Source organism: Haliotis cracherodii, unplaced genomic scaffold, assembly GCF_022045235.1.
Source record: "Haliotis cracherodii isolate W230 unplaced genomic scaffold, xgHalCrac1.p SCAF_3, whole genome shotgun sequence".
NCBI lineage: Eukaryota > Metazoa > Mollusca > Gastropoda > Lepetellida > Haliotidae > Haliotis > Haliotis cracherodii.
In genome coordinates, this window is record NW_027266286.1 from 30602443 (window position 1) to 30626837 (window position 24395).

Here is a 24395-nt window from a genome sequence, read left to right on the forward strand (position 1 = left end):
AAAAAATGTCACCATTTACAATTACACCTCATGAAAATATTTAACTTTCATAAAAACATGTCAAGTAAAGACTTTTACAAGACGGACATTCACACATAAGGAGTCTGGGGTGGTACATCCGCACTGTACATCACGTCTATTGAAAAACAATATATATTCACATGTCAAGATCAATGAACATTAGTTTCATAAATCCAAGGGCTCCATCAACTTTCACAATAGGTAACTTAAAATAAGAGTATGCAAAATTCTTGCATAAAGATGCACAGACAGTTGACACAGTGCGGTCTTGGTGAAGAAGGCAGAGGGAAGATTTTACAGGGCATGAGCAGTGGGGAGTCCTCAGGCTACATCACCAAATGGGAGTAGTTCAAAAAGTTGGATGTCAGACATAAAAATTAATTCCTTAAGTTTTGAGACTATCCCCCACACATCATTTAAAACGTAATCGTGAAAGTGTTGACATCCTGAAAAGAGATTTTCGGAAAGAGAAATGCACAAATCACTTTACATCACATAAATGTTATAAAAAAGCACAACAGAATTTGAGGATCACCACCAACTCACCATTCAAGGAAGGGTTTTGACTTGCACTATCTTGACTTTCATCTTTCAGGAAGTGAAGCTGAGTATTTAAGAGAAAAGCATGATGACTTCAACTCCTACTGATTGACTTGGAACAGAAAATGCTCAAAAGTTGATTTGGTCGGATGGAAAACTTTCAGACATGATAACTCCCCCATCCCCAAACCTATTATTTTATCCAACAATTGCTCCCAAAGGGCTTCCGACACTCTGCCCACGTAATGAATCAAACGTGAGGCTACACAGCCTCCCCTCATTCCGGCCATACCTATGTCATTGATCAGGTTTTAAGTCTAAACCTGAAAGTGTTAGAGAGAAAACAGCTGGCTATCTTCTAAAATATATTAAAGTTTTCTCTAACGTTTCTTTCTCATAACTTATCGTCTCGTATTTACCTCAACATGAACACAACTCCTTCCCAACTGTGTGTGAGTGTGAGGATGGCTTTATGCCATTTTTAGCAATATCACGGTGGGGGACACATGGTATGGGTTTCCCACATTGTACCAGTGAGGGGAATCAAACCCGGACCTTTGGCGTGATGAGCAAATGTTTTAACCACAAGGCTACCCCACCACCCCATTCCCAACTGCAAGTTTTATCATTCTTCCTGTAATGAAGTATTCCAAAGTTGAACTTAGCTAGAGTGAGTGAGTACCCTTTTTAGGCCATTTTAGCACTATTCCTGCAATATCACAGCAGGAACACCAAACATGGGCTTCAGACATTGTGCCCTTGAGGGGAATCGGACTCAGGTCTTCAGCGTGTCGAGCTAACGCTTTACCCACAAGGCTACCCCCTTGAACTAAGAAATGACACAGGTTGACACCATCTGGATCTGCAAGTAGAAACATGTTCAGCTTACAGATGCAGTCTCTAGGTGTGTCACACACTATTCACAGAAATGACTATGAAAGGAAAATGTCCACAAGGATAAGTGAGGGAATCTAAGTGGATATCGATGAGTGCAGATGATGTTGATAGATAGATCTGGAGATCGATGGACTGCCAATGTACATATTGCATATCAACATAGCAAAACTAATATTCAATGAAGCATCATAAAATCTCCAACTTGTCCCACCAGGGTTGTGCTGGCTGATACTGTGTATCGCTGACTAATAAATAACACACACAGACATGACACAGTTGACACTGACACGATCATGTGACTGAGATCTTCACACTGATATGACACATCTAATATGAAATATACCACTTAGTCGTAAATCAGTAATAGGGCCATATGTGCAATATTTCTTTATAAACATCCGTGACACTGGTGATAAAGAAATAGGTGCAAGATCAGACTTGCAATAGTTGCACTGGGAAAACAACGCCCAAAATATGGAATTTATAACCTGCTTAAGTAAAGACATTCTCATTGAACAAAAGGCAAATCCCAAATGTTGGCTAAAAATAAATCTTCAGAATCAATAAATTGAAGAATCCATATCTGACCTTATGAAGTTGTAACACACGCAGTCTGGAACCAGTCTCTGTGAAAACTTCATCACAGGGCATGACAACCTGTTTCCCCCTCTGCAGGGAAGGAGAGGCCACTGTGAGGAGCTTGTGATTATCCTGTGTACTCACATGACTGTGAGGCTTGTTGCTTTGTTTGTTTAACGCTGCACTCAGCAATATTCCAGCTATATATGGGCCATCTGTAAACATGAGTCTGGGCCAGATAATCCAGTGATTGACATCATGTGCACCAATCCATGCAATTGGGATACGATGACATGCATCAACCAAGTCAGCAAGCCTGACCACCCGATCCCGTTAGTCGTCTCTTACGACAAGCATGGGTAGCTGAATACCAATTCTAACCCGGGATCTTCACGGGACTGTGAGGCACATGAATGAACGATGGCGTGTGCATGTCTAGCATTACAAATAAGTCATACAAGGAGATTGCAAACTATACTGAGTATGTACATGAAATATATTTCTCTGTCAGGTTTTGCAAAACACAAAGTGGTCTTACATAAATTGCAAATCTGACCATGCACCATGAACAGAGTTTCCGGGTACGTGATGGTTATTGAATTCCCTCTACACTCAAACCATTTCAACAAGACAAGTGTTGGTTTGTAAGCATGGCAGTGGTTGAGCGTCTATGACATTAACACGACCAAACAATTTCAGTCAGGAATCCTACAACTGCTAGTGAGACAATATTAAACACTTGCCACATCAGGATAAATAATCATAGAAGATACCTCAATGGTCAGACGCTATAGGTTCAAACTCTTGACAAACATCTGTGAAAGCCAATGACAGTTGCTTGATTATTCAGCACAGCCCCTCTAAAGTGGCCTTAGTTTCTGACTGAAATGCAATCTCATTATAATCAGATCTTGTTCTCCAAAACGATGCCTCTCTGTGTGAAGATCTGAGGACGCCACCATCGCAGGTCGTGTCAAGTGAACTTACAAATCAGCCACCCAGCATCAAGGCTTCCAAATGCTTGGTACGAGTGAGCAAAGCATTCAGACAAGCATATCTGATTTCTGTATCTCAAAATGAAATATAATTGGGCAGTTCCGAATGCAAACGACTAATGCTGCACTATCATCCTGTTGTTACAGCATCCTGGCATCTACACTATTTATTATCGAGGGAATATTTGTATTCCATGGTGGTTTCCTTTGCTTGCCTAGATGGAAACTTGTGGTAAATAAATGAAGCCTTATGGTCATACAAGGATGACATCGTACTGGCTCCAGAACCTATGCATCATACAGGTAGATAATGCTGTCAAAGTTGGATGAGGGTTCCCTCAAAGTATTTTAGTCGAGGTGATGTCACAAGGATTTATGTAGGCATGTCCTAAGGCTGTCCCCAAGTCCACAGAAAATGAAAGTACAAATTCCCCATTTGAATAAAAAAATCATAAAAATTAGAACATTAGAAAAATCCAGTTTTGAAAATATCCCAATGTTTTCCAATATGCCTGCCAAGGGCACCAAGTTTGAAATCAGAGTTAAAACCTTGAGTCAGATCTTCAAGTAGGGAGTATCGGAGTGAAAGATCTGATCATGAGATTGGATAAAAATGCTGCTGCATGTATCCGACATTATAACACATACATTACTGGTCTACAAGACTGCACTTACATGGTGCCAGAACCAGATCTTAACAACCATTACAAAGCCTTCAGAAAGATCTTGACAAATACATATTGTCTGGTACATGTTATAATGTATACTTCAGGTTATACTTTGATATACTTGCTCTGTACAATTGATCAAATTGCCTCCAACTTCAGGAGAAAACAGGACTTTGGTGAAGTATTTCCACACAGGCTACAGACCATGGATAAAAGGTCACCAAACATAGCAGTGGAACATAAATGATATATTTCTGGAATCAAATTACCGTAATGAAATCTGGGATTGAGATAGAGATACTGAAACCAGGCTTAAGTCTTTAACTCTGATTATAACAGACTTTAAAATGTACGACAAATTCAACGTTATGGCATCAATAGGTACATCATTTCTTGTTGCCTGAAATAAGATAGAAAGCTGAGTGTTTTAATTGCTGGTGTGGATGGTCTGTGGCGGTAACACCACCATAGGAAGTCACTGAACATTGCCTGGCAGGTGCCCGGTTGTGTGGCAATGGTTCAGTGAATGTTGTTTAATGCCGCAGTCAGCAATATTCCAGCTACATCACCACAGCTAATCAGTGGTTGAGTCACCGTCCACATTGTAAGGGTATGATCAAACACCAGCCGTCTTTTAGCCGACACGGACAATAAGTCTGAATATTTTGCATCTACAATGTAATCATTCTAAACGGTAAAAACTGATTACTCATGTTCAGTATCTTAAATATTAAAAATAACACAACAAAAACACATATTCATTAAAATAGGAATACCAGGCCAAGACAAGATACTATAAACAGTTTTAAGTTAACATCTGCTTCCAACACTAAAATGTGAAGAATATATTCTGATACTTAAATATGTTCCTAAACATACATCACTACTGATCTCCATGTAAATCTTTGTTCAAATATGTGTGTGAGTGGCTTAACGCCGCCTTCAACAATATTTCAGTCAGACCCCGTGTCAGACCCAAGTGAGGCAGGTGTTAGACCTTCACCACTTCAGTGAAACCCCTCAGGCATGATTCAGACAAACTTGGAAACATTATCAGTGAGTGAGTGAGTGAGTGAGTGAGTGAGTGAGTGGGTGAGTGGGTGGGTGGGAGGGAGGGAGGGAGGGAGGGAGTGTCCAGTTTCCACCCTTGCCGAACTAGGCTTTCCTTGGGAGGATGGGGAATGGATGGATGCTAAGTGAGAGTTATGGCTTCAGTTGTGACCTGACATGGGGGGGAGGGGGGGGGGGGGGGGGGGGGGGGGAGTTCCCACAATGGGGGATACCAAGCACAGCACAATTATTCTTAAATGGGAGGTTAACAAGTTTGATTTTGCTCCATTATTTTGAAAGTCCTTACAGTTTGTCTTAATATGTTTCGTAAACATGTATTTTGCCAATATTAGTATGTAACTGAAGCTGGGTTTCGTCACACAAACACTGTTGTGTCTAGGAGTTATCTAAGAATTTACTTCACTATTTCATGGGTTTATGGAGGCAATGTGTGCACGCTGGTTGTTATGTCTATAACTCCATAAACACAAATACATACAGCAACACCTCCTTTAGACCAAACACCAGTGTTTAAGATTCAGTGTCCACACACAGATGGGCCTTGATACAACATTCTTATACCAGTGTTTAAGATTCAGTGTCCACACACAGACAGGCCTTGATACAACACATTCTTACACCAGTGTTTAAGATTCAGTGTCCACACACAGACAGGCCTTGATACAACACACTCTTACACCAGTGTTTAAGATTCAGTGTCCACACACAGATGGGCCTTGATACAACACATTCTTATAGCAGTGTTTAAGATTCAGTGTCCACACACAGATGGGCCTTGATACAACACAATCTTATAACCAGTGTTTAAGATTCAGTGTCCACACACAGATGGGCCTTGATACAACACATTCTTACACCAGTGTTTAAGATTCAGTGTCCACACACAGACAGGCCTTGATACAACACACTCTTACACCAGTGTTTAAGATTCAGTGTCCACACACAGATGGGCCTTGATACAACACATTCTTATACCAGTGTTTAAGATTCAGTGTCCACACACAGATGGGCCTTGATACAACACAATCTTATAACCAGTGTTTAAGATTCAGTGTCCACACACAGATGGGCCTTGATACAACACATTCTTACACCAGTGTTTAAGATTCAGTGTCCACACACAGACAGGCCTTGATACAACACACTCTTACACCAGTGTTTAAGATTCAGTGTCCACACACAGATGGGCCTTGATACAACACAATCTTACACCAGTGTTTAAGATTCAGTGTCCACACACAGATGGGCCTTGATACAACACAATCTTATACCAGTGTTTAAGATTCATTGTCCACACACAGATGGGCCTTGATACAACACATTCTTATACCAGTGTTTAAGATTCAGTGTCCACACACAGACAGGCCTTGATACAACACATTCTTACACCAGTGTTTAAGATTCAGTGTCCACACACAGATGGGCCTTGATACAACACATTCTTATACCAGTGTTTAAGATTCACTTGACTGACCAACCAAGACGAGCAGCTGCAGGTGAGAATAACCAAACCATTCCTCACTGATCTGTCCTTACACTGCTTTTGGAACTTTTCTGCACTTACATATATTGGGGCATTTTGTAAAGGCCTTTTAAAACTTAAGTTCAAACGCCTTATTTTATTAAAAAAAAGAAATTCAGCCATGTTGTAAAACTTGGAGACAAAAACAGCTTGTCCTGGACGGTCATGCAGGTGGGTGTTTCCAACACTGCTTATAGCAGTTCATTAATATCATGTCAGCTGTAAGGAGCTTAGAGGATTCAGGGCATCGATGTTACCATTATGGCGCTAAAAAAACAAAGAAAGATAAGGGCTAATCTGGGACTAAAACCTGTGAGTGACTACACAGACAACAGACATGTGCCTCTCACCCTATCATTGGCAACAAATTGTTGACATGTTTCTTCATCTTAAAGGTTGCCATTGAGCGCTAACAAAAGGCTTCTAGACCAAAATATCACATGACATGAATTTTAAAATAAGATTCCAATCCACAGACAACAACAAAAAATAATAACGTTTGAGAGTTCACAAATATGCAAAACTAATCTGTTTATATACAACATCACAGGTTTATTACAAATCATGTAGCACAAAGTCGACACACTAGTCGATCTCCAAGCCAGCACAATGTCAGCCATAGCACAACTCTCTATGACGCCATTCTTCCTTCTCCTACAGACAGATTTGTATTATATTACAGGACCAGTATGCCATGGTTGCACACTTCTTACAAGAACATCGTAATTACCACAGCTCTACACCGAGACATCACCTCTGGTGACAACGTACTGTAGACCTCAGTGGTGACCTTGACACAATTTAAAAATGCACGGTATCAAGAATGTGTAGTTTTCCTATAAATCAGTAGTACAACGGAAATATCTATGGCACAAAGAAAACTGTCTAGATTCTGACCAAGTCCCCATCAGTTGAATGTGTAGTCAATCAGATGTGAACACTTGATGCTGTATGTGTTCACTGATGCTGTATGTGTTCACTGATGCCTGGGTGTGTTCACTGATGCTGTATGTGTTCACTGGTGCTGTATGTATTCACTGATGCTGGCTGTGTTCACTGATGCTGTGTGTTCACTGATGCTGGCTGTGTTCACTGATGCTTTATGTGTTCACTGATGCTGTATGTGTTCACTGATGCTGTAATTGTTCACTGATGCTGGCTGTGTTCACTGATGCCTGGGTGTGTTCACTGATGCTGTATGTGTTCACTGATGCCTGGCTGTGTTCACTGACTGATGCTGGCTGTGTTCACTGATGCTGTGTGTTCACTAATGCCTGGGTGTGTTCACTGATGCTGTATGTGTTCACTGATGCCTGGGTGTGTTCACTGATGCTGTATGTGCTCACTGATGCCTGGCTGTGTTCACTGATGCTGTATGTGTTCACTGATGCTGGCTGTGTTCAGTGATGCTGTATGTGTTCACTGATGCTGGCTGTGTTCACTGATGCCTGGGTGTGTTCACTGATGCTCTATGTGTTCACTGATGCTGGCTGTGTTCACTGATGCTGTACGTGTTCACTGATGCCTGGGTGTGTTCGCTGATGATGTACGTGTTCACTGATGTCTGGCTGTGTCCCAGTGTGTTAAGCCATGTCCGGGTGCCAGTGTTGATCTCAGCGTAGTCTGTGTGTCACTCAAGGAAGTCTACCAGTGTTGATATCAGTGTAGTCTGTGTGTCACTCAAGGAAGTCTACCAGTGTTGATATCAGTGTAGTCTGTGTGTCACTCAGGAAGTCGACCAGTGTTGATCTCAGCGTAGTCTGTGTGTCACTCAAGGAAGTCGACCACCTCAGCCAGTTCCCGCTGCCGTGCCTGTTTGTGAGCCCAGCGAGCCTCAGCCAGCTCCGGGGAAACTTTCCACTTCTCATGAAAAATCTGACAACCACATCCCGGACACTTCTTGCCTCCTTCAAAAACAGAAAACAAACTTTGACGTGTCTCCGTGAGAGGACTTTACTCCATCCATGGCAAATCTATGTCATTGCAGCTTCTACTGCGAAAAGAGTGGTAATTTATTCGGGTGAAGCATACTGATTTTTTTAACTGGTCCGAAAGAGAGTAAAAGTGACTTTTCTTATTGGAATATCAATAGAAGCACTAATTTACTAAATATGACAACCTAGGTTTGAAAACCAATATTTCTCTCACCTATGTCTTGACTAAAACAGAGGAACTGAAACTGTTTCAGTATGTAGTATTAGGATGGACATAGTTTAACATAGACTTGTAACTCAGTCAGTCCTGTCAAACATTGGTGAAAGTAGGAAGTCAGTCTTCAGTTGGAAAAAAAAGGTCTACCAAGGTGTGAGGACTTGAATATTTGTTCTTGAAGCACACATAAAATATATGACTCAAGCACTTTCAGGACTTTTGATGCTATTGATAGAAGAGTTGCTTCCCTTTGACCAATTCTGGGAATTCTGATTATAAATTTGAGTTTCAAACACGACATTTCAAATACTAAATGATAATATATATCTTAACAAAGCTGTTAATTCCAAATCATTGAGGGCATGTATTATTCTTTTCGAAACATGTTAGGTAATATTGCTACATAACCTAACTCTAGCTAGATATCTCCCGGGTGTGTGGTACTTAAGCCTGGTGTCCAAGTGTGACATATGCCACTGATCTCATGCAGTTGGACACTGACCTATGAAAGGCGGAGTCTTCATGTAGGTGTTGAGACAGCCGGTGTGAAAAAGGTGGCCGCAGTACACACGCTCCAGTCTCTTCTTCGGCTCTCGAGTTGGGGCCTGAAAGAAACAGTCACGGAGATCCTTGTAGTCCCCATACAACACTAAAACCTACTGACTCTACTGTCAAGTTCTGGCCACAGTTGTGTGGCTGATGAGAGATTAACAAGTTAAGCACTGGTGATACAGCCATGCCATATTCCCTTCTCTTACATGTAGCATTACTACAGCCATATCACCTCTGTCCAGTGAGTAGGCTATTCTGCCCAGTAGGGGAGGCTATTCTGACCAGTGAGTAGGCTATTCTGACCAGTAGGGGAGGCTATTCTGACCAGTGAGTAGACTATTCTGACCAACAGGGAGGCTATTCTGAGCAGTGAGGGAGGCTATTCTGACCAGGGAGGGAGGCTATTCTGACCAAGAGGGAGGCTATTCTGACCAGTGAGGGAGGCTATTCTGCTCATAGAGGGAGGCTATTCTGCCCAGGGAGAGAGGCTATTCTGCCCAGGGAAGGAGGCTATTCTGCCCAGAGAGGGAGGCTATTCTGCCCAGTGAGTGGGCTATTCTGACCAGTGAGCAGGCTATTCTGACCAGTGAGGGAGGCTATTCTTACCAACAGGGAGGCTTTTCTGACCAGTGAGGGAGGCTATTCTGACCAACAGGGAGGCTATTCTGACCAGTTAGGGAGGCTATCCTGACCAGGGTGGGGGGAAGGCTATTCTGCCCAGGGAGGGAGGCTATTCTGCCCAGGGAGGGAGGCTATTCTGACCAGTGAGGGAGGCTATTCTGACCAGTGAGGGAGGCTATTCTGACCAGTGAGGGAGGCTATTCTGACTAGAGGGGGAGGCTATTCTGACCAGGGGGGGGGAAGGCTATTCTGCCCAGAGAGGGAGGCTATTCTGACCAGTGAGGGAGGCTATTCTGACCAGTGAAGGAGGCTATTCTGACCAGTGAGGGAGGCTATTCTGCTCATAGAGGGAGGCTATTCTGCCCAGGGAGAGAGGCTATTCTGCCCAGGGAAGGAGGCCATTCTGCCCAGAGAGGGAGGCTATTCTGACCAGTGAGTGGGCTATTCTGACCAGTGAGCAGGCTATTCTGACCAGTAAGGGAGGCTATTCTTACCAACAGGGAGGCTTTTCTGACCAGTGAGGGAGGCTATTCTGACCAACAGGGAGGCTATTCTGACCAGTTAGGGAGGCTATCCTGACCAGGGTGGGGGGAAGGCTATTCTGCCCAGGGAGGGAGGCTATTCTGCCCAGAGAGGGAGGCTATTCTGACCAGTGAGGGAGGCTATTCTGACCAGTGAGGGAGGCTATTCTGACCAGTGAGGGAGGCTATTCTGACCAGAGAGGGAGGCTTTTCTGACCAAGAGGAGGCTATTCTGACCAGCGTTGAAGGCTATTCTGACAGGACAGAGAGACTGTCTCACCTCAGGGTCCTCGGACAAGACATTGTCCTTGCACAGCTGACAGGCCTCCTTGGGGTAGCGCTTGCAACAGTCTCGGATGAGGAACTCGCACAAAGGACGAAGTGATGGCTTGGGCTGGAAGGGAGGGTCTCTGGGACCACAGGTTACACAAACATTAGTGCAGCTCACCATGGCAACCACTGCTGGATTCACTGTCTAAATAGGGCATCAACTACGTAAGAGAGATCTACAAATTTCAATTCATACAAGTTATTTAATTACCTTTCAAGGATAATTAACTTGACAACAAAGCATCGGTTGTGTGAAAATGAGCAAATAAGAAAGTGTCAAAGTTACACTTAGACTATACAGTACTTGAGGATCTGTTTCATAACTTAATTATTTTTTCCACATTTTTTCAGCAACAACAGATACATGATAACACTTGTTTTCCTTTTAATCAATTGTTTGTTCTTTCAGGGCACAATGTCTTACTCACTTGGGTTTTCTCTTGAGCGGAGGTTGGACACACTGTCGGGAAAGTTCAATGGCTTGTGCCTGGAAAAATGTCTTTAATAGTGCTGGAAAGTTGCAGTCCTCGATCTCACATCTGAAACAAAACTTCATTCATTAGTCAAGCACTATTATATACCTCTTTCTCAACCAGCTAACTGGAATGTCAAGGTCAGATTTTATGGCCCTTCACTATGTAAAAGATTATTTGAGACTGTAATAGTTATCTCCCTTGGACTGTTGACACTATGGTGTATCTAGTCAGTGTACCAAACATTATATTTGTCAAGACACATGACATTATCAAATCAACATTTGCCATGCAATGCACACACAAATTGGGGCATTTTAGATCATGAAGTATTCTTGGAACACCAACAAATAAACATCCAAGATAATCAACAATGTTACAATTTTGATTATTTCAGGAATGCCAATAAACCAACCCCCTAAGATATTTCTTAGAATATGATTTATTAAAGTTACAAAAACATTTCTGTTTACCTACTACCATCTTCATCAACTACAGCATTGGTAGACACTTTCCTACTAACAAATAAATATCATTTAAAGAAAAATCTCTGAATCTTTTAAATATTTGCAAGTGTAAGCCGATATTTCCGAAGCATATAACAATATGATGCTTTACAGTCTCATTTTGTAGATGCTACTTTTAGAGAAATATTTGCTTACTCCTTCAATGAGGTAAGAACAGGAAATGAACCTTTTCTAGCTTGTAGTGCTAATGTTTCACACGCTTTGTGTCTGATTGTAGGCCAGTGGCAGTTGGATCACGTCGGGCCCATAGTTTCAAACTTGTATGGGTCCTTAGGCCTGAGGTAAATTTATGTGTTGATTTATTTATCACTATAAGCTGTAGTTTTTAAGATGAGTCTCTAAGAGTTCAGCCAGGGCCTGCAGCTTCTAAAGTCTGTGAGTCCTGATTGCCGCCAGATGTTTTTTTTATATTTCACACAAGGTATCAACTGAAATATGACTATCAATCTTAAAACAGAAAGTAAGCATTCATTCCTCCCTACTTGTGAGCTGGGCACAGTTTCTGTTATATCACAGCTAGTGACTCTGGAAGGAGAGACTGATCTGATAGATGTGTACAACTTTGGTGAAACCCATGAGCATGGATACTTCCAGCAGACAAAGGGTGAAAACTGGGCCTCGAGCCCACGACCAACAGTTCCTTCATAAGAGAGTTACAGTATTCATCCTACTACACTATAAGTTGTCAAGCGATCTCGAGGGGTACAAGGTGTGATGGTCCTTGTGCGTGAGTGAGCCTATATACAACAGTAATTGTGGTGTCTTTAGTTGCTGTATAGAGTGTCATATTAGGTAAGCAGAAAAACATTGGACAGCATATGGTCTCATCTAAGGTCAGTAACAACCAGCTTGGACTTTTCCTGACAGTGTACAGGCTCATATCGGTCAATCTCACTTTGTGGCATTACATCACACCAAATGCCGCGGGAGACAAGCTGACAACAAATTTACCTTACCGACATTCATGCCTCATATCATCACATATCAACAGCTTCCCTGGGTTAGATTGGTTGGTTGGTTTGTTGTTTAATGCCGCACTCAGCAATATTCCAGCTATATGACGGCGGTCTGTAAATAATCAAGTCTGGACCAGACAATCTAGTGATTGAAATCATGAGCATGGATCCACGCAACTGGGATTGATGACATGCATCAACCAAGTCAGCGAGCCTGACCACCCAATCCCGTTACAAGCATAGTCGCCTTTTATGGCAAGCATGGGTTGCTGAAGACCTCTCTTCATGGGTCTTCACGGATGCCCTGGGTAAGAAAAACTCACGGCGGATGAGGGAAATGAGTTACATGCATTCAGATAAACTTTGGTTCATTTCAGAAACTGAACGATACATATGGATACAAGCAAGTTACCTTAGATGTGTTCTAATGCATTTCTCAGCAGGCTCCATGACATTTGTCCCCCGCCTGTGAGTGGGCTAGATGGACTACAATTGCCTGCTCCCTAACCATTCAGTATTTCAATCTAAGCAGACCATATACTGAGGGACAGGCCTGGGCAAGTTGGAGACTGATCACTGCTGCTGGAGACCAAGCGGCACTCTCACGCGAGACTCGGAGAGATTCAAAGATTTACATGCAAATTTTTGTGAATCCGCTTGTGATGATTTTCGCAATTTTCACATTTTCATTGACCAAGTTTGTTATGGATCATATGTTTGTTGCCCTGAAACGACACAGTGTAACTTTTGACTGCACTTGGGTAAATACTCAAAATGTCAGTGTAATGTCAACGTGTGCGCTTGAGGGGAAGCGAACAGAAATTAACTCTCAGCATTCAAGCACTGTGTAAGATTGTTTACAAGACTACAGAAGTCCTCAGATAAGAGCATTTGTGCATGTGTCGTGCATGTGTCGTGCATCTCGACCGCTGCCAGGAGAAAAACAACAGGGCATGTCAATGTATCAATTACACTCATGGGCACAGCAGTTAATAATAATCTACTGCTTGTCCCTCGGTATATGGTCTCTGATGTAAGTAAGGTAAGATAAAGTTGACTGACTCACTGGACTTGGTGAAAGGGGTAGTCGTCCGGCACGGTTATTCGGAGATTCATGAAATAGCTCCCCTGCTTCACTTTTATCACAATTTGTGAAGTCTTTTGTTTTAAAATAACTTTGTCATCGCTGGACACGAGATTGCGTTTGATGTATGAGATCTCCTCGTTACACACACACAGCGGATTTTCCTGCAGGAACGTTTTCACAAACATCACCATCAACACCACCTGAAACAGGGCCGAGATTGCAGGGCAGTTACATAGGCTGTTCAAATAGACACACGACTTCACACGACTTCACATGACTTCACATCTTAACGCCCTTGTTCAAAGAGACATTGTCTCTTAATTATATAGATATATTTATATCACCGTACACAGTTCATAGGACTGTCTGCTTCTGTTGCACATGCGTGTCAAACATCATGGGATATTTTCTGTGATATTAGTTCGGAGACAGATCCTGTGGGGTCTATATTAGCTGAAAACTTGACAACCATAATTTTCCACTTATATGTAACACTGATCAGGAACCAAACAAAAGTTACACCTTTATATTTTGGTAATGTAATGTCATCAGTGCCACGAGCAACTCTCACGCACTCCAATCCAGAAACACCCCACACCCACCCACACACTCCCACATACCCACACAGACATCCCTTCACATACATACACCCACAGACACACCCACATCCAGAAACACCCCACACCCACCCACACACTCCCACATACCCACACAGACATCCCTTCGCATACATACACCCACAGACACACCCACATCCAGAAACACCCCACACCCACCCACGCACTCCCACATACCCAAACAGACATCCCTACAGATACATACACACACAGACATCCCTTCGCATACATACACCCACAGACACACCCACAGACACACCCACATCCAGAAACACCCCACACCCACCCACGCACTCACACATACCCACACAGACATCCCTACAGATACATACACACACAGACACATGCACACCCACACGGAGACACACCCATCCACACACTCACACTCACGGACACAAACCCACACACCCCACCCCTCTCCTCCCCCGTGACAGGTCAATGCTCCCCTACCTGTCTCTGGCCCACATGTTTGCGAGCCTCCTCATCACCCATCTTACACACCACCACCCCTCTCCTCCCCTGTGACAGGGCACTGCTCCCCTACCTGTCTCTGGCCCACATGTTTGCGAGCCTCCTCGTCACACATCTCACACACCACCACCCCTCTCCTCCCCTGTGACAGGGCACTGCTCCCCTACCTGTCTCTGGCCCACATGTTTGCGAGCCTCTTCGTCATGCATCTCACACACCACCACCCCTCTCCTCCCCTGTGACAGGACACTGCTCCCCTACCTGTCTCTGGCCCACATGTTTGCGAGCTTCCTCGTCACACATCTTACACAGCCCCACCCCTCTCCTCCCCCATGACAGGTCACTGTCCCCTACCTGTCTCTGGCCCACATGTTTGCGAGCCACCTCGTCACACATCTTACACAGCCCCACCCCTCTCCTCCCCCATGACAGGTCACTGTCCCCTACCTGTCTCTGGCCCACATGTTTGCGAGCCACCTCGTCACACATCTTACACACCACCACCCCTCTCCTCCCCCATGACAGGTCACTGTCCCCTACCTGTCTCTGGCCCACATGTTTGCGAACCTCCTCGTCACACATCTTACACAGCCCCACCACCCCTCTCCTCCCCTGTGACAGGTCACTGTCCCCTACCTGTCTCTGGCCCACATGTTTGCGAGCCTCCTCGTCACACATCTTACACACCACCACCCCTCTCCTCCCCCGTGACAGGTCACTGTCCCCTACCTGTCTCTGGCCCACATGTTTGCGAGCCTCCTCGTCACACATCTTACACAGCCCCACCCCTCTCCTCCCCCGTGACAGGTCACTGTCCCCTACCTGTCTCTGGCCCACATGTTTGCGAGCCTCCTCGTCACACATCTTACACAGGCCGTCCAGCAGCTTGAAGGACAGACTCTTGCTCTTGAGCTCCACCACGATGGGCTGGTGTGGGTAGTTCTCCGGGAACATCAGATGAATGGTCACTTGTTTCTGCTCCGTCACGCTGCAACACAGCACATACAGTGTCCTACATTCACAGTGTCCAGTCAGAATGATGTAAAAATCTTTGAGAATGAAAAACTTGATAGATTGCATTAGTCATTCTGAACACACTTCTCAAAGGTCTTCACATACCTAAAAGTTGAAAACTTTGACCATCTCTCAGCCTTCACACATTTCATCCTCTTATAAAGACACCCCAGACTCATCCCCTTTTACTTACAATACAGATGGTCGTCCTCCAATACTTACAAAACAGCCACCCTGACCAGTTCCCTGACAGCAGCCTCGAGTTTGACTCCTTCGATGCCCACGAGCCTCTGTCTGACCTGGGCCAGCTCTGCGTCAATCACCTGGTTTGTGCCCCCTGCCATGTCAGTGTCGTGGCAGCTACACACTGCTAGTGTTATCTTGTAATCATCAGGGAGTGTGGTCTACAAACAAGTTATTTCATGTTAATATGGGACTACACAGCATATCTGTAACACTTGTCTTAACAAGCGAAATTATTATAGGAAATAGGAAATACATAATTCACTAGTTCTATCCAAAAGTTGGGTTCAACAATTCTATTAAAACTATCCTAAGCTAGTTAATTTTCATATCTTTTCAGGCACATTTCTGAAGATGAAATCCTTGATGTCAAGGCCAACTGCTTCTGTTTGTTTGTTTCTTTATATTCTGTTAAATGCAGCACACAGCAACATTCAAGCTACATGACGGTGGTCTGTAATGAAGTTTGGACCAGATAATCCAGTGATTAGCAAAATGAGCATCGATTCACACATTTGGAATAGATAACATGCACTCAACCACCCAATCCATTTAGTTGCTTCTTATGATAAGCATTGCTTGCTTAGACGAATGTTACTACCAAGAATCCCCCTAGTTTGTGTCCTAATGTATTTCCTACAACTAGTTCATATCCCAACTTCAAACATAGGATAAAGCTGTGAGTTTGACATATACAGTGAGTGAGTGAGTGAGTTGGGTTTAACGCTGCTTTAAACAACAGTATTCCAGTCATATCACAGCGTGTCAGTTTAATGTGGGAGGAAAGTCCAAAGTGATGCAGGTCGCGGACGGTTACCACTTTCGTGAATCCTACGAGCACAGGTATGGTGCTGACAAACTTAGAAACTGGAACCCACAATGAAAGGGATGCAACTATATATACAGTCAAATGAGACCGTTATGAAAAGAGCCACTTGTAGGGAGAGCACAAAATAATGCCTAAAGAAGAATGCATCCCTCATAAGTAACTGTTTAATAGAGTTTCAGGGATCCATCCAAGAGCCAGGCACTCAGTGTAAAGAACTTTACCTCTCGGGATGCGGCCAGACCCCAGCATGCTAAGGGCCACTACAAGAAGGAAATACCCCCTAATTATTTGACCCCTCATACCACCCCTTGTACCACCCCTCGTACCTCCCCCCGTACCACCCCTCATAACTCCCCGTGTACCTCCCCTCGTACCTCCCCGTGTACCTCCCTGTGTACCTCCCCTCGTATCACCCCTTGTACCACCTCTTGTATCACCCCTTGTACCTTCCCTTGTGTCACTCCTTGTACCACCCATTGTGTCACCCCTTGTACCACCTCTTGTTCCTCCCCTCGTACCACCCCTCATACCACCCCCTGTACCTCCCCTTGTCCCTCCCATTGTACCATGGCTATATCAACCCAATGTACAGTGGTTCTAAGCACAAGTATCGAGCCTTGCAGCTTCATGTACATTTCCTTCAAACACATGATCATGGTGCCGGTCTATTGTAGAGGAATGGTTATCGGACATTTCCCTTTGTGACACACTGCGGCCCACACTGATCACATACACCTCCTTCAGTTACAGAATGCTTATACTCCTGTGCTCGTCATATACTACCTTTACAAATGGAAGCACAACATAACAGCTTTACCACATTTTAACTACAATACACAAAATATGAAAAAATCAATCTATTACACATACGAGAATCGTCTGTAACAAATTGGAACAAAAATCCTATCACGGAAACAAAATCAATTTACAATTCAACAAAGGCAACAACAAATATCGCAGTCAGGAAAATCGGTCCAAAAGACCTTCAAATATAATTAACCATTATTAGAAATCTCTAATGTAAAAATTCCAGTTGGCTAAAACTGCCATCAAGTAGCACCTGATCAGCTTCCCAGGGGATCCAAGGGGGGATAACTCTAATCAACGACCTTCTCTATCAACTTCATCTATCTAAACATGACCTTAATCCCCGGTGTGGGAACATGCTAGGGGTAATATGTAGATCTATTAGAGATTAATTACCTCCCCTGGCCTACAGTGGTAAACTCAGCTGCCCTTTTGACGTCACATGGGCTTGGCCAGATACCATCATCAGCCATTGCATCATCATTGCTGGGAGCAATACAATCTATCAAAACTCATCCAATCCTGAATGGCTTCTGCAGTGACACTTAACCCATCAACAGTCATCTATGAATCTTTTAGCAGTCAAAAAGGGCCTGAAACAAGTTTAGCTAGCTAATATTGAAAGATCGGGAGCCGATATGATCCCAAGTCTGTGTCAAACTGGTTATGGTTATATAACAGAAATAGGTTGTTGACAATGGGCTGATTTAAAGGAAGACTGAAGCCATCTTTGATGTGTCATCAATATTGATAACAGAAAGAAATCTGATTTAAAAACCATTAGTGTCATCAACTGATTGACGCGGAGTGTCGGTATGGAGAAGACTTAATTTAGTGTAAGGAAATACAAAGTGTTCAAAGGTATGGCTTTAATTGATAGGCCATTTCACAGTGTCCCCACTTAGTTTACTCGTCATCCATCATTGTGAATTGTGTCTTTTATAGCTATGCATATATCAAGCTTACTGATGCAAATTTTATATGTTTGATGTTATTTATTTCATAATATGACTCCATTCATAAATTTTCACATTTTGATAGTGTCAAGTTCTGTAAAGTGTTAGATTTCTTAAATTTTTTAATAAAATATCATTCCTTTTAGCTTATGATTGTTTAAACAAGTAGTTTTTTACAACAATTACATAAATGTTCATAAAACATGATAAAGTCACTAAATTAACATTTAAAAATCATTTTGTTAAATCTACAAACAAAATCTACATCTTGCCTTACATTTGATCCTATAAAAGTGTCAAGAAAATTCGAATGAGCTTAAAACATAGGTGCCAAAATCCTACACCTCCTTAAATCCCTTGGAACAGATTATCCCCCTTTTATCCCTTCCTACCAGATCAAGTGGGCCACCTTGCCCCTTAATGAGTGACTGCATCAGGTAAAACAAAAGCTTAGAGGATTTAGTTTATTTCTTAACAGGTGTGGCTGAGGACACAAAACAGCCCTTCATCAGTTGTAGAGAATGCTACTTGATTTCTCCACCATTGCAATTAAGAAGCTATTTTGACATGTTTACCTTGGCGGAGTGCTGCTAACTTAATTACCTTACACCTGATTATGCCAGTGTCTATCTTATGGTCTTCATGCTAATTACAGGTATAAAATTGTCACCTGGGCAAGGTGTGAATTGATAGCAGGTGACGACACAAGACATTGTCTACCTTCTGGATAAAACAAAGAATTATGATGCAATCAACACTGACTGGTGTGAGATAGCAACTTATCCATGCGCTCAGCTTAATAAAATACCTATCAGCTATAATCAAACATGCTAATTTTGTTTGTACAATTATAATAAATTGCAATAATATGCAAATTGTTTTATTAGGTACAATTAGTATTTTAACCACATTTGTCAAGTTTTTACATAAACAAAAACATGTCATAAATGAAAAGTATATCTAAATAGCCTTAAGTGATTTACAATTACATGTGTGTTCAATGTCTTAACCCAAGCAGTTGTAACATCATTTACCTTCTACAGTGAGTAGTGTATTATTGTCTGATGAGTAATCAGAAAACATCCCCATTTACCCTGTAGTCAGGTAATATTATTCTTCTATGTTTCGGTCAGAGTCATGATTTGTCAGACCTTCAGTGTTCAACATCTCTGCATCAATATTGACATGGAACTGTACGGTTCTACATCCCTTGCATCAATATCTTTACCATGTTTACTCTTCTCAAATCAGCCTACTGCTTCCTTAGAAACAAAAGCATTGACGAACAGTTGCTTCAATCTCTGTGAGGTGTCTCCCTACACCAACAAGTAATTATTTTCAGTCGGATCACTTGAGCCGAAAAGGCATAATTAACATAGAACTTATTTGTAATAAGGTACAAATGATAAACATTTTGTTTTTCATGATTTTAAACTATATAATCCCTTTTTAATTACTTTTATATTATCATGGCTTTTTCCATGCACATAAAACATAATTTCAATGTACATAATGGGTTTTGTGTGACATTTTTTACTTAACTTTTGTCAAATATGTTTCTGCTTCTGAATGAAAGTTTGTAAAAAGAAAATGCAAGTTCTTATGAAGTTTCTAGTTTTTTAGTACTATCGTGTATATCCATATTCATTCCTGGGATCCCTGACCACTTGGTAGGGTATCTATCCCCTTCTGTAACCATTATTTTTATGCATAATAACAATTTTTACTACAAAAATAAATAATTTCAATGTACTTTGAAAAACTGGGCAACATGAATGATTAATCTTAGGGTATTGTTACAGTTAACTAACTGAAACGTCTTGTGATCTAAATAAACTATACCTGCACCCATTTCATTCATGATCTTTGTATTTTAATTTCATTCAACAGAAACAAATTTAACACCTCATTAAATGTGGAAAAACAAAGTGAACGAGTCTTTCACAGATGGTCCCAGGTAAATATTTCTACAAACGGGATATGTCACTTATGTCTCTATATAAAAGGATACATGTCAATCTTGACTCAAGGTATCCAATCAAACCTCCCATCAATAGGTACCGATAAATATTTCTTCTCTTTCAATACAGCACAGAAACACAAAGATAACAGCAATTGTGCCACAAATTGACTGCCTTTGAGGCATGTAAATAAAGATAAATATTTATCTTTCGTCTGAAAAAGCTTGTTACTTCATTAACGAAAACTCGTTAAGTACAGGTAAAACAAACCATAGCTGTCATTGCATCTTGGTGCTAAAAGAAGACGTCCCTGAATGGCAGTGTAAGCCTGTTGTGTTTGGCCCATGAAGCATGACTACATTGTTGTAAATCTATTAGCACCACAGACTGTGTCAGGTCTGTGACGAGGCAATCACCTGGGACACCTCGCATACAACTGTTAGCATCAAAGTCTTTATCAAGTTCCTAGTGTTTAGTTTCTGCTTCAACAGAACAGAAGTGTATTTGTAGAGATTTGGGCTACAAGCCCCTCATCTTACACTTATCAAACTTAAAAACATATATAAATGGTGGAGAGGAGATCAATAAAACATACTTCTTATGATAAACATGATTTTATATATGTTGAGATGTACATAATCACTGTTTTACTGTTACAGCTAGGTAACTGGTACAATTTAAAATGACAAGGATTTTTTCCAGTACTAATATTTAGCAATATATTTATTTATTTTACATTTTGGACATATTAAAAAAAATGGTATTCATCTTCAATGTTAGATAACTGACCAAATTCACAATATCTTGAATCTCTATCGATATTTGTGTACCTTCCAGTTTCAATTTTCAGCTTAAGGGAAGATAATCTAATCATAGCAAAATAATTTTTTAACAAACTATATGCAACTTCTGAAGACCATTTAGAACCACCAAGCCAAGTGTGTTTCAGTTCATAAATGTCATGTTTATTGAGTGAGTAAGTTGGGTTTAATGCCGCTTTTAACAGTATTACGGTTATATCGCGGCGTGCCAGCTTAATGTGGGAAGAAAGTCCAAAGTGATGCAGGTCTCAGATGTTTACCACTTCGATGAAATCCATGTGCATGGGTATGGTGCTGAAAAACCTAGAAACATAATCAGGGCAAAACAGGTATCGAACCTACAATCATAGGTTTCTGGCGTGCCCAAGGGACACAACTCTGCACAGCGAATTGCAGCACCTTAGACGACTGGGCAAACTGTGCCCCATCATATTTAGGAATAAAGAATATTGTACCATGCAAGCCTTTGACAAATTTGTTATTCCTAACATTCATAAGATATTTACGATGCATATATCACAAACATAATAATGTCTTAATTATATATAATGTGAATCATGAAAGAATCAAAGTTTTAGACATACTTTCTTTCACTAAAGCAGGGCTTGATTTAAGGAACTTGATTTAACTTGCACCAGGTGCATGTTGACATAAAACCCAGTTGCACCAGGAAAAAACAGGTTGCACACTGGTCCCATACATTTATCACAGACATGATTGATGCATAAACTTGTCTAAATAAACAATATCTCAGATCTCATTTTGATTATGGCAAGCCCAAAAAAGCGTGACAAATTATACATAACACAAGGATTAGTGATATACTGTATTCGACGAAATAAGTGCCCACGGCGATATTTGCTAATATATTGGCTAGTGGACAATCCCAATTAGCACCCCTTCCGATTGATCAATGTGCACAAGACTTATTCATTCGTGTATAATACATGTGTTATATGCATCCTTAATTATGGGAAATTAAATTCTTGAAAAATACATCTGTCGTATATAAACATTTCAGGCTGTCAGCATAAACCACAAAATTTACAATCTTTCAACTCTGTTTTACCAAAATAATATTCTAATAAAAGAGCAGCATAAGTTGCTGTAGTCCAATTCTAATCCTGAAAAACCATGGGCAGCTGATGGGTGTAAACTACTTGGTACCATTAAGCAAAGGTTAATGAGCAAGACCGCTTCACATCGATGTATAGAGCTTTCTGAAAGTAACATCTTAGAGTGGCATTTAGAAGTTGGATGTGAAACTTATGACAAGATGGTATGGATGATCATCTCCAATATTGTATTTGTAGTGACATTTCGGTGTACTTTGTAACACTGTTATCAAGCTCGACACAGTGACACTTGACAGAGCTGAATCATTTTTCACACACAAGATCCCCAAATGTGCAAAAATAATAAGCAAGGCATATTTCTAGAGTTTTGCTTCTGTGTAAAATATCGTTTTCTTATCAAGAGAACTATTAACCAAAGGAATCGGAAGTGCACTAAAGTGAATATTTAATCTCAACAATATTGTCATTCGTTTGTTGGTTATATATATTATACATAATTATGTCGTGCAATAGATTTGACAACATCACGTGTTAATGGTACCAAATAAAAGTTGTCTGTATGTGTCTACATAACCGCCACTGCTCCTAATCAGTTTCTAACGTAGCCGTCTTTTCCAGACTGAAATGTTCAGACATTCTTGAGTAGGCCTAACATTTTTGACAGTTTCTCTGTTTACTTGTTGTGTGTTGTCGTTTCCCTTGATTATTGTCGTGAATGTATTTAATCACGAATGTGAGTAGAATCACTAATGTATGGCAAATGGACGTTTTTCACCAAAGAAAATCTAAAACATACAAAGTTTTTACCTTATACCAAGTTTCACAATATCACAAACACGGTGCAACACTCACTCGTGATAATCCGCTTACACATTTCTATGACGACGTATTTTGTTGATGTAAATAAATGTGTGAGGATCAAATTATCAATAATAAGTACATTAGCGGTATAGAAGGGCCCTTTTAGATGTCCTGTATGATGTGTATTATAAAATTAAAACCAAACCAATATATTTATATATCCTTGGGAACATCATGTCAAAAAGGGGAGGCTATTCACACAGAATAAACTACTAGCATACCACAAGTAAATTTCTATGACCAGATTTACATTCGCCAGTGACCATCTGATATCCTGATCTTCTCGTGTAACTTTCGACGTGTAAAATATTCTCCGAAATGTGATATCATGCAAATACTTTCAAAAGTTAAAGGACAATGCAGATACATATGATTTTAAGGAGGTGTTTTTTTTTAATTCACGCATTTATACTTTATTAAGTGTCACGTTTTACACAAATGAATAAAAAGGCCATAAAACATAAGGTTTCCTACGCCTGAAGGAACTCACATGAACGAACTCACATAAGGCAATAGTAATATCAATGTAATATCTATAGTAAGATATTCAAGTGAGCTTCAATGTACATGTACTCGCTACAGTTGCGCCATTTACCGGCTTGGTGAAAATCTTATTGTGGAATTTTCTCAAGTAACTGTATTTTCTAAACACCATTACATTCATGAAGTGAGGAGATTAACTTTTGATCAGCAATTTACATCTATTTTGTCAAGTTTGACTGACTGTTAATCCCATCTTTTCTTTAACATTCTTCACAACGGTCAATAGTTTAGCCGCTCGTTCAATCTTAAGTACTTTACTACATGGAAACTTTGACCATCGGCGAAAAGATCTAAACAAAGAGATGATCGCATGCTTGCTAAGTAAAGATAAGAACGAAATAAAATGCATCACCTTTTTGCAGATTCCTTTATCTGCACAAAACACGGCGGAAATCTGGTGTCTAAAGCCTTTGTAGGTATCCCTAAGCAGATTACCTGCCCTTCATATCTACATGGCGGCTACTTCAAAGAGCGCTTCTCTGATTTTATCTATCTTCATACAAAGCCATAATCACCCATTTATTTACCCAGAGGAGTTAAGTGCCGATCCTGGTCAGCAGATGTTCGGTCGTAGGGGTTGGACAGACGGACTGGGGTCAAGTTGAAATAAAACACGAACACTGACCTGAGAAACGGACAATTGCGTAATGACTATCTGACTGTTCTTTGACAAATGCTATGACGT

The 24395-nt window shown here is 41.3% G+C and overlaps 1 protein-coding gene across 3 annotated transcripts; it reads right to left on the minus strand.

The window, feature by feature from the left end:
• Window positions 1-5538: 5538 nt before the first annotated feature.
• LOC139473727 (uncharacterized) lies at window positions 5539-23211 on the minus strand. Of its 3 annotated transcripts, none has more exons than XM_071256448.1 (8): window positions 23159-23211; window positions 15836-16017; window positions 15422-15587; window positions 13491-13711; window positions 10897-11007; window positions 10419-10548; window positions 8947-9049; window positions 5539-8200 (listed from the first exon to the last, which is right to left on the minus strand). In XM_071256448.1, the coding sequence occupies exons 2-8, from the start codon at window positions 15955-15957 to the stop codon at window positions 8061-8063; spliced, it is 993 nt and encodes a 330-aa protein (XP_071112549.1). In that variant the 5' UTR covers window positions 15958-16017; window positions 23159-23211; the 3' UTR covers window positions 5539-8060. The 3 variants fall into 3 exon arrangements, with proteins under 3 accessions (XP_071112549.1, XP_071112548.1, XP_071112550.1); XM_071256447.1 differs by having other exon boundaries at window positions 23114-23203; XM_071256449.1 differs by lacking the exon at window positions 23159-23211 and adding an exon at window positions 22848-22894.
• Window positions 23212-24395: the final 1184 nt, after the last annotated feature.

Excerpts from the sequence above, each read along its gene's own strand:
- LOC139473727 (XM_071256448.1), bottom strand. The coding sequence starts at position 15,957 with ATGGCAGGGGGCACAAACCAGGTGATTGACGCAGAGCTGGCCCAGGTC. Across the intron at positions 13,712-15,421 it reads AACATGTGGGCCAGAGACAG|GTGGTGTTGATGGTGATGTT; the intron begins GTAGGGGACAGT and ends GCCCTGTTTCAG. Across the intron at positions 11,008-13,490 it reads TACCCCTTTCACCAAGTCCA|ATGTGAGATCGAGGACTGCA; the intron begins GTGAGTCAGTCA and ends GTTTTGTTTCAG.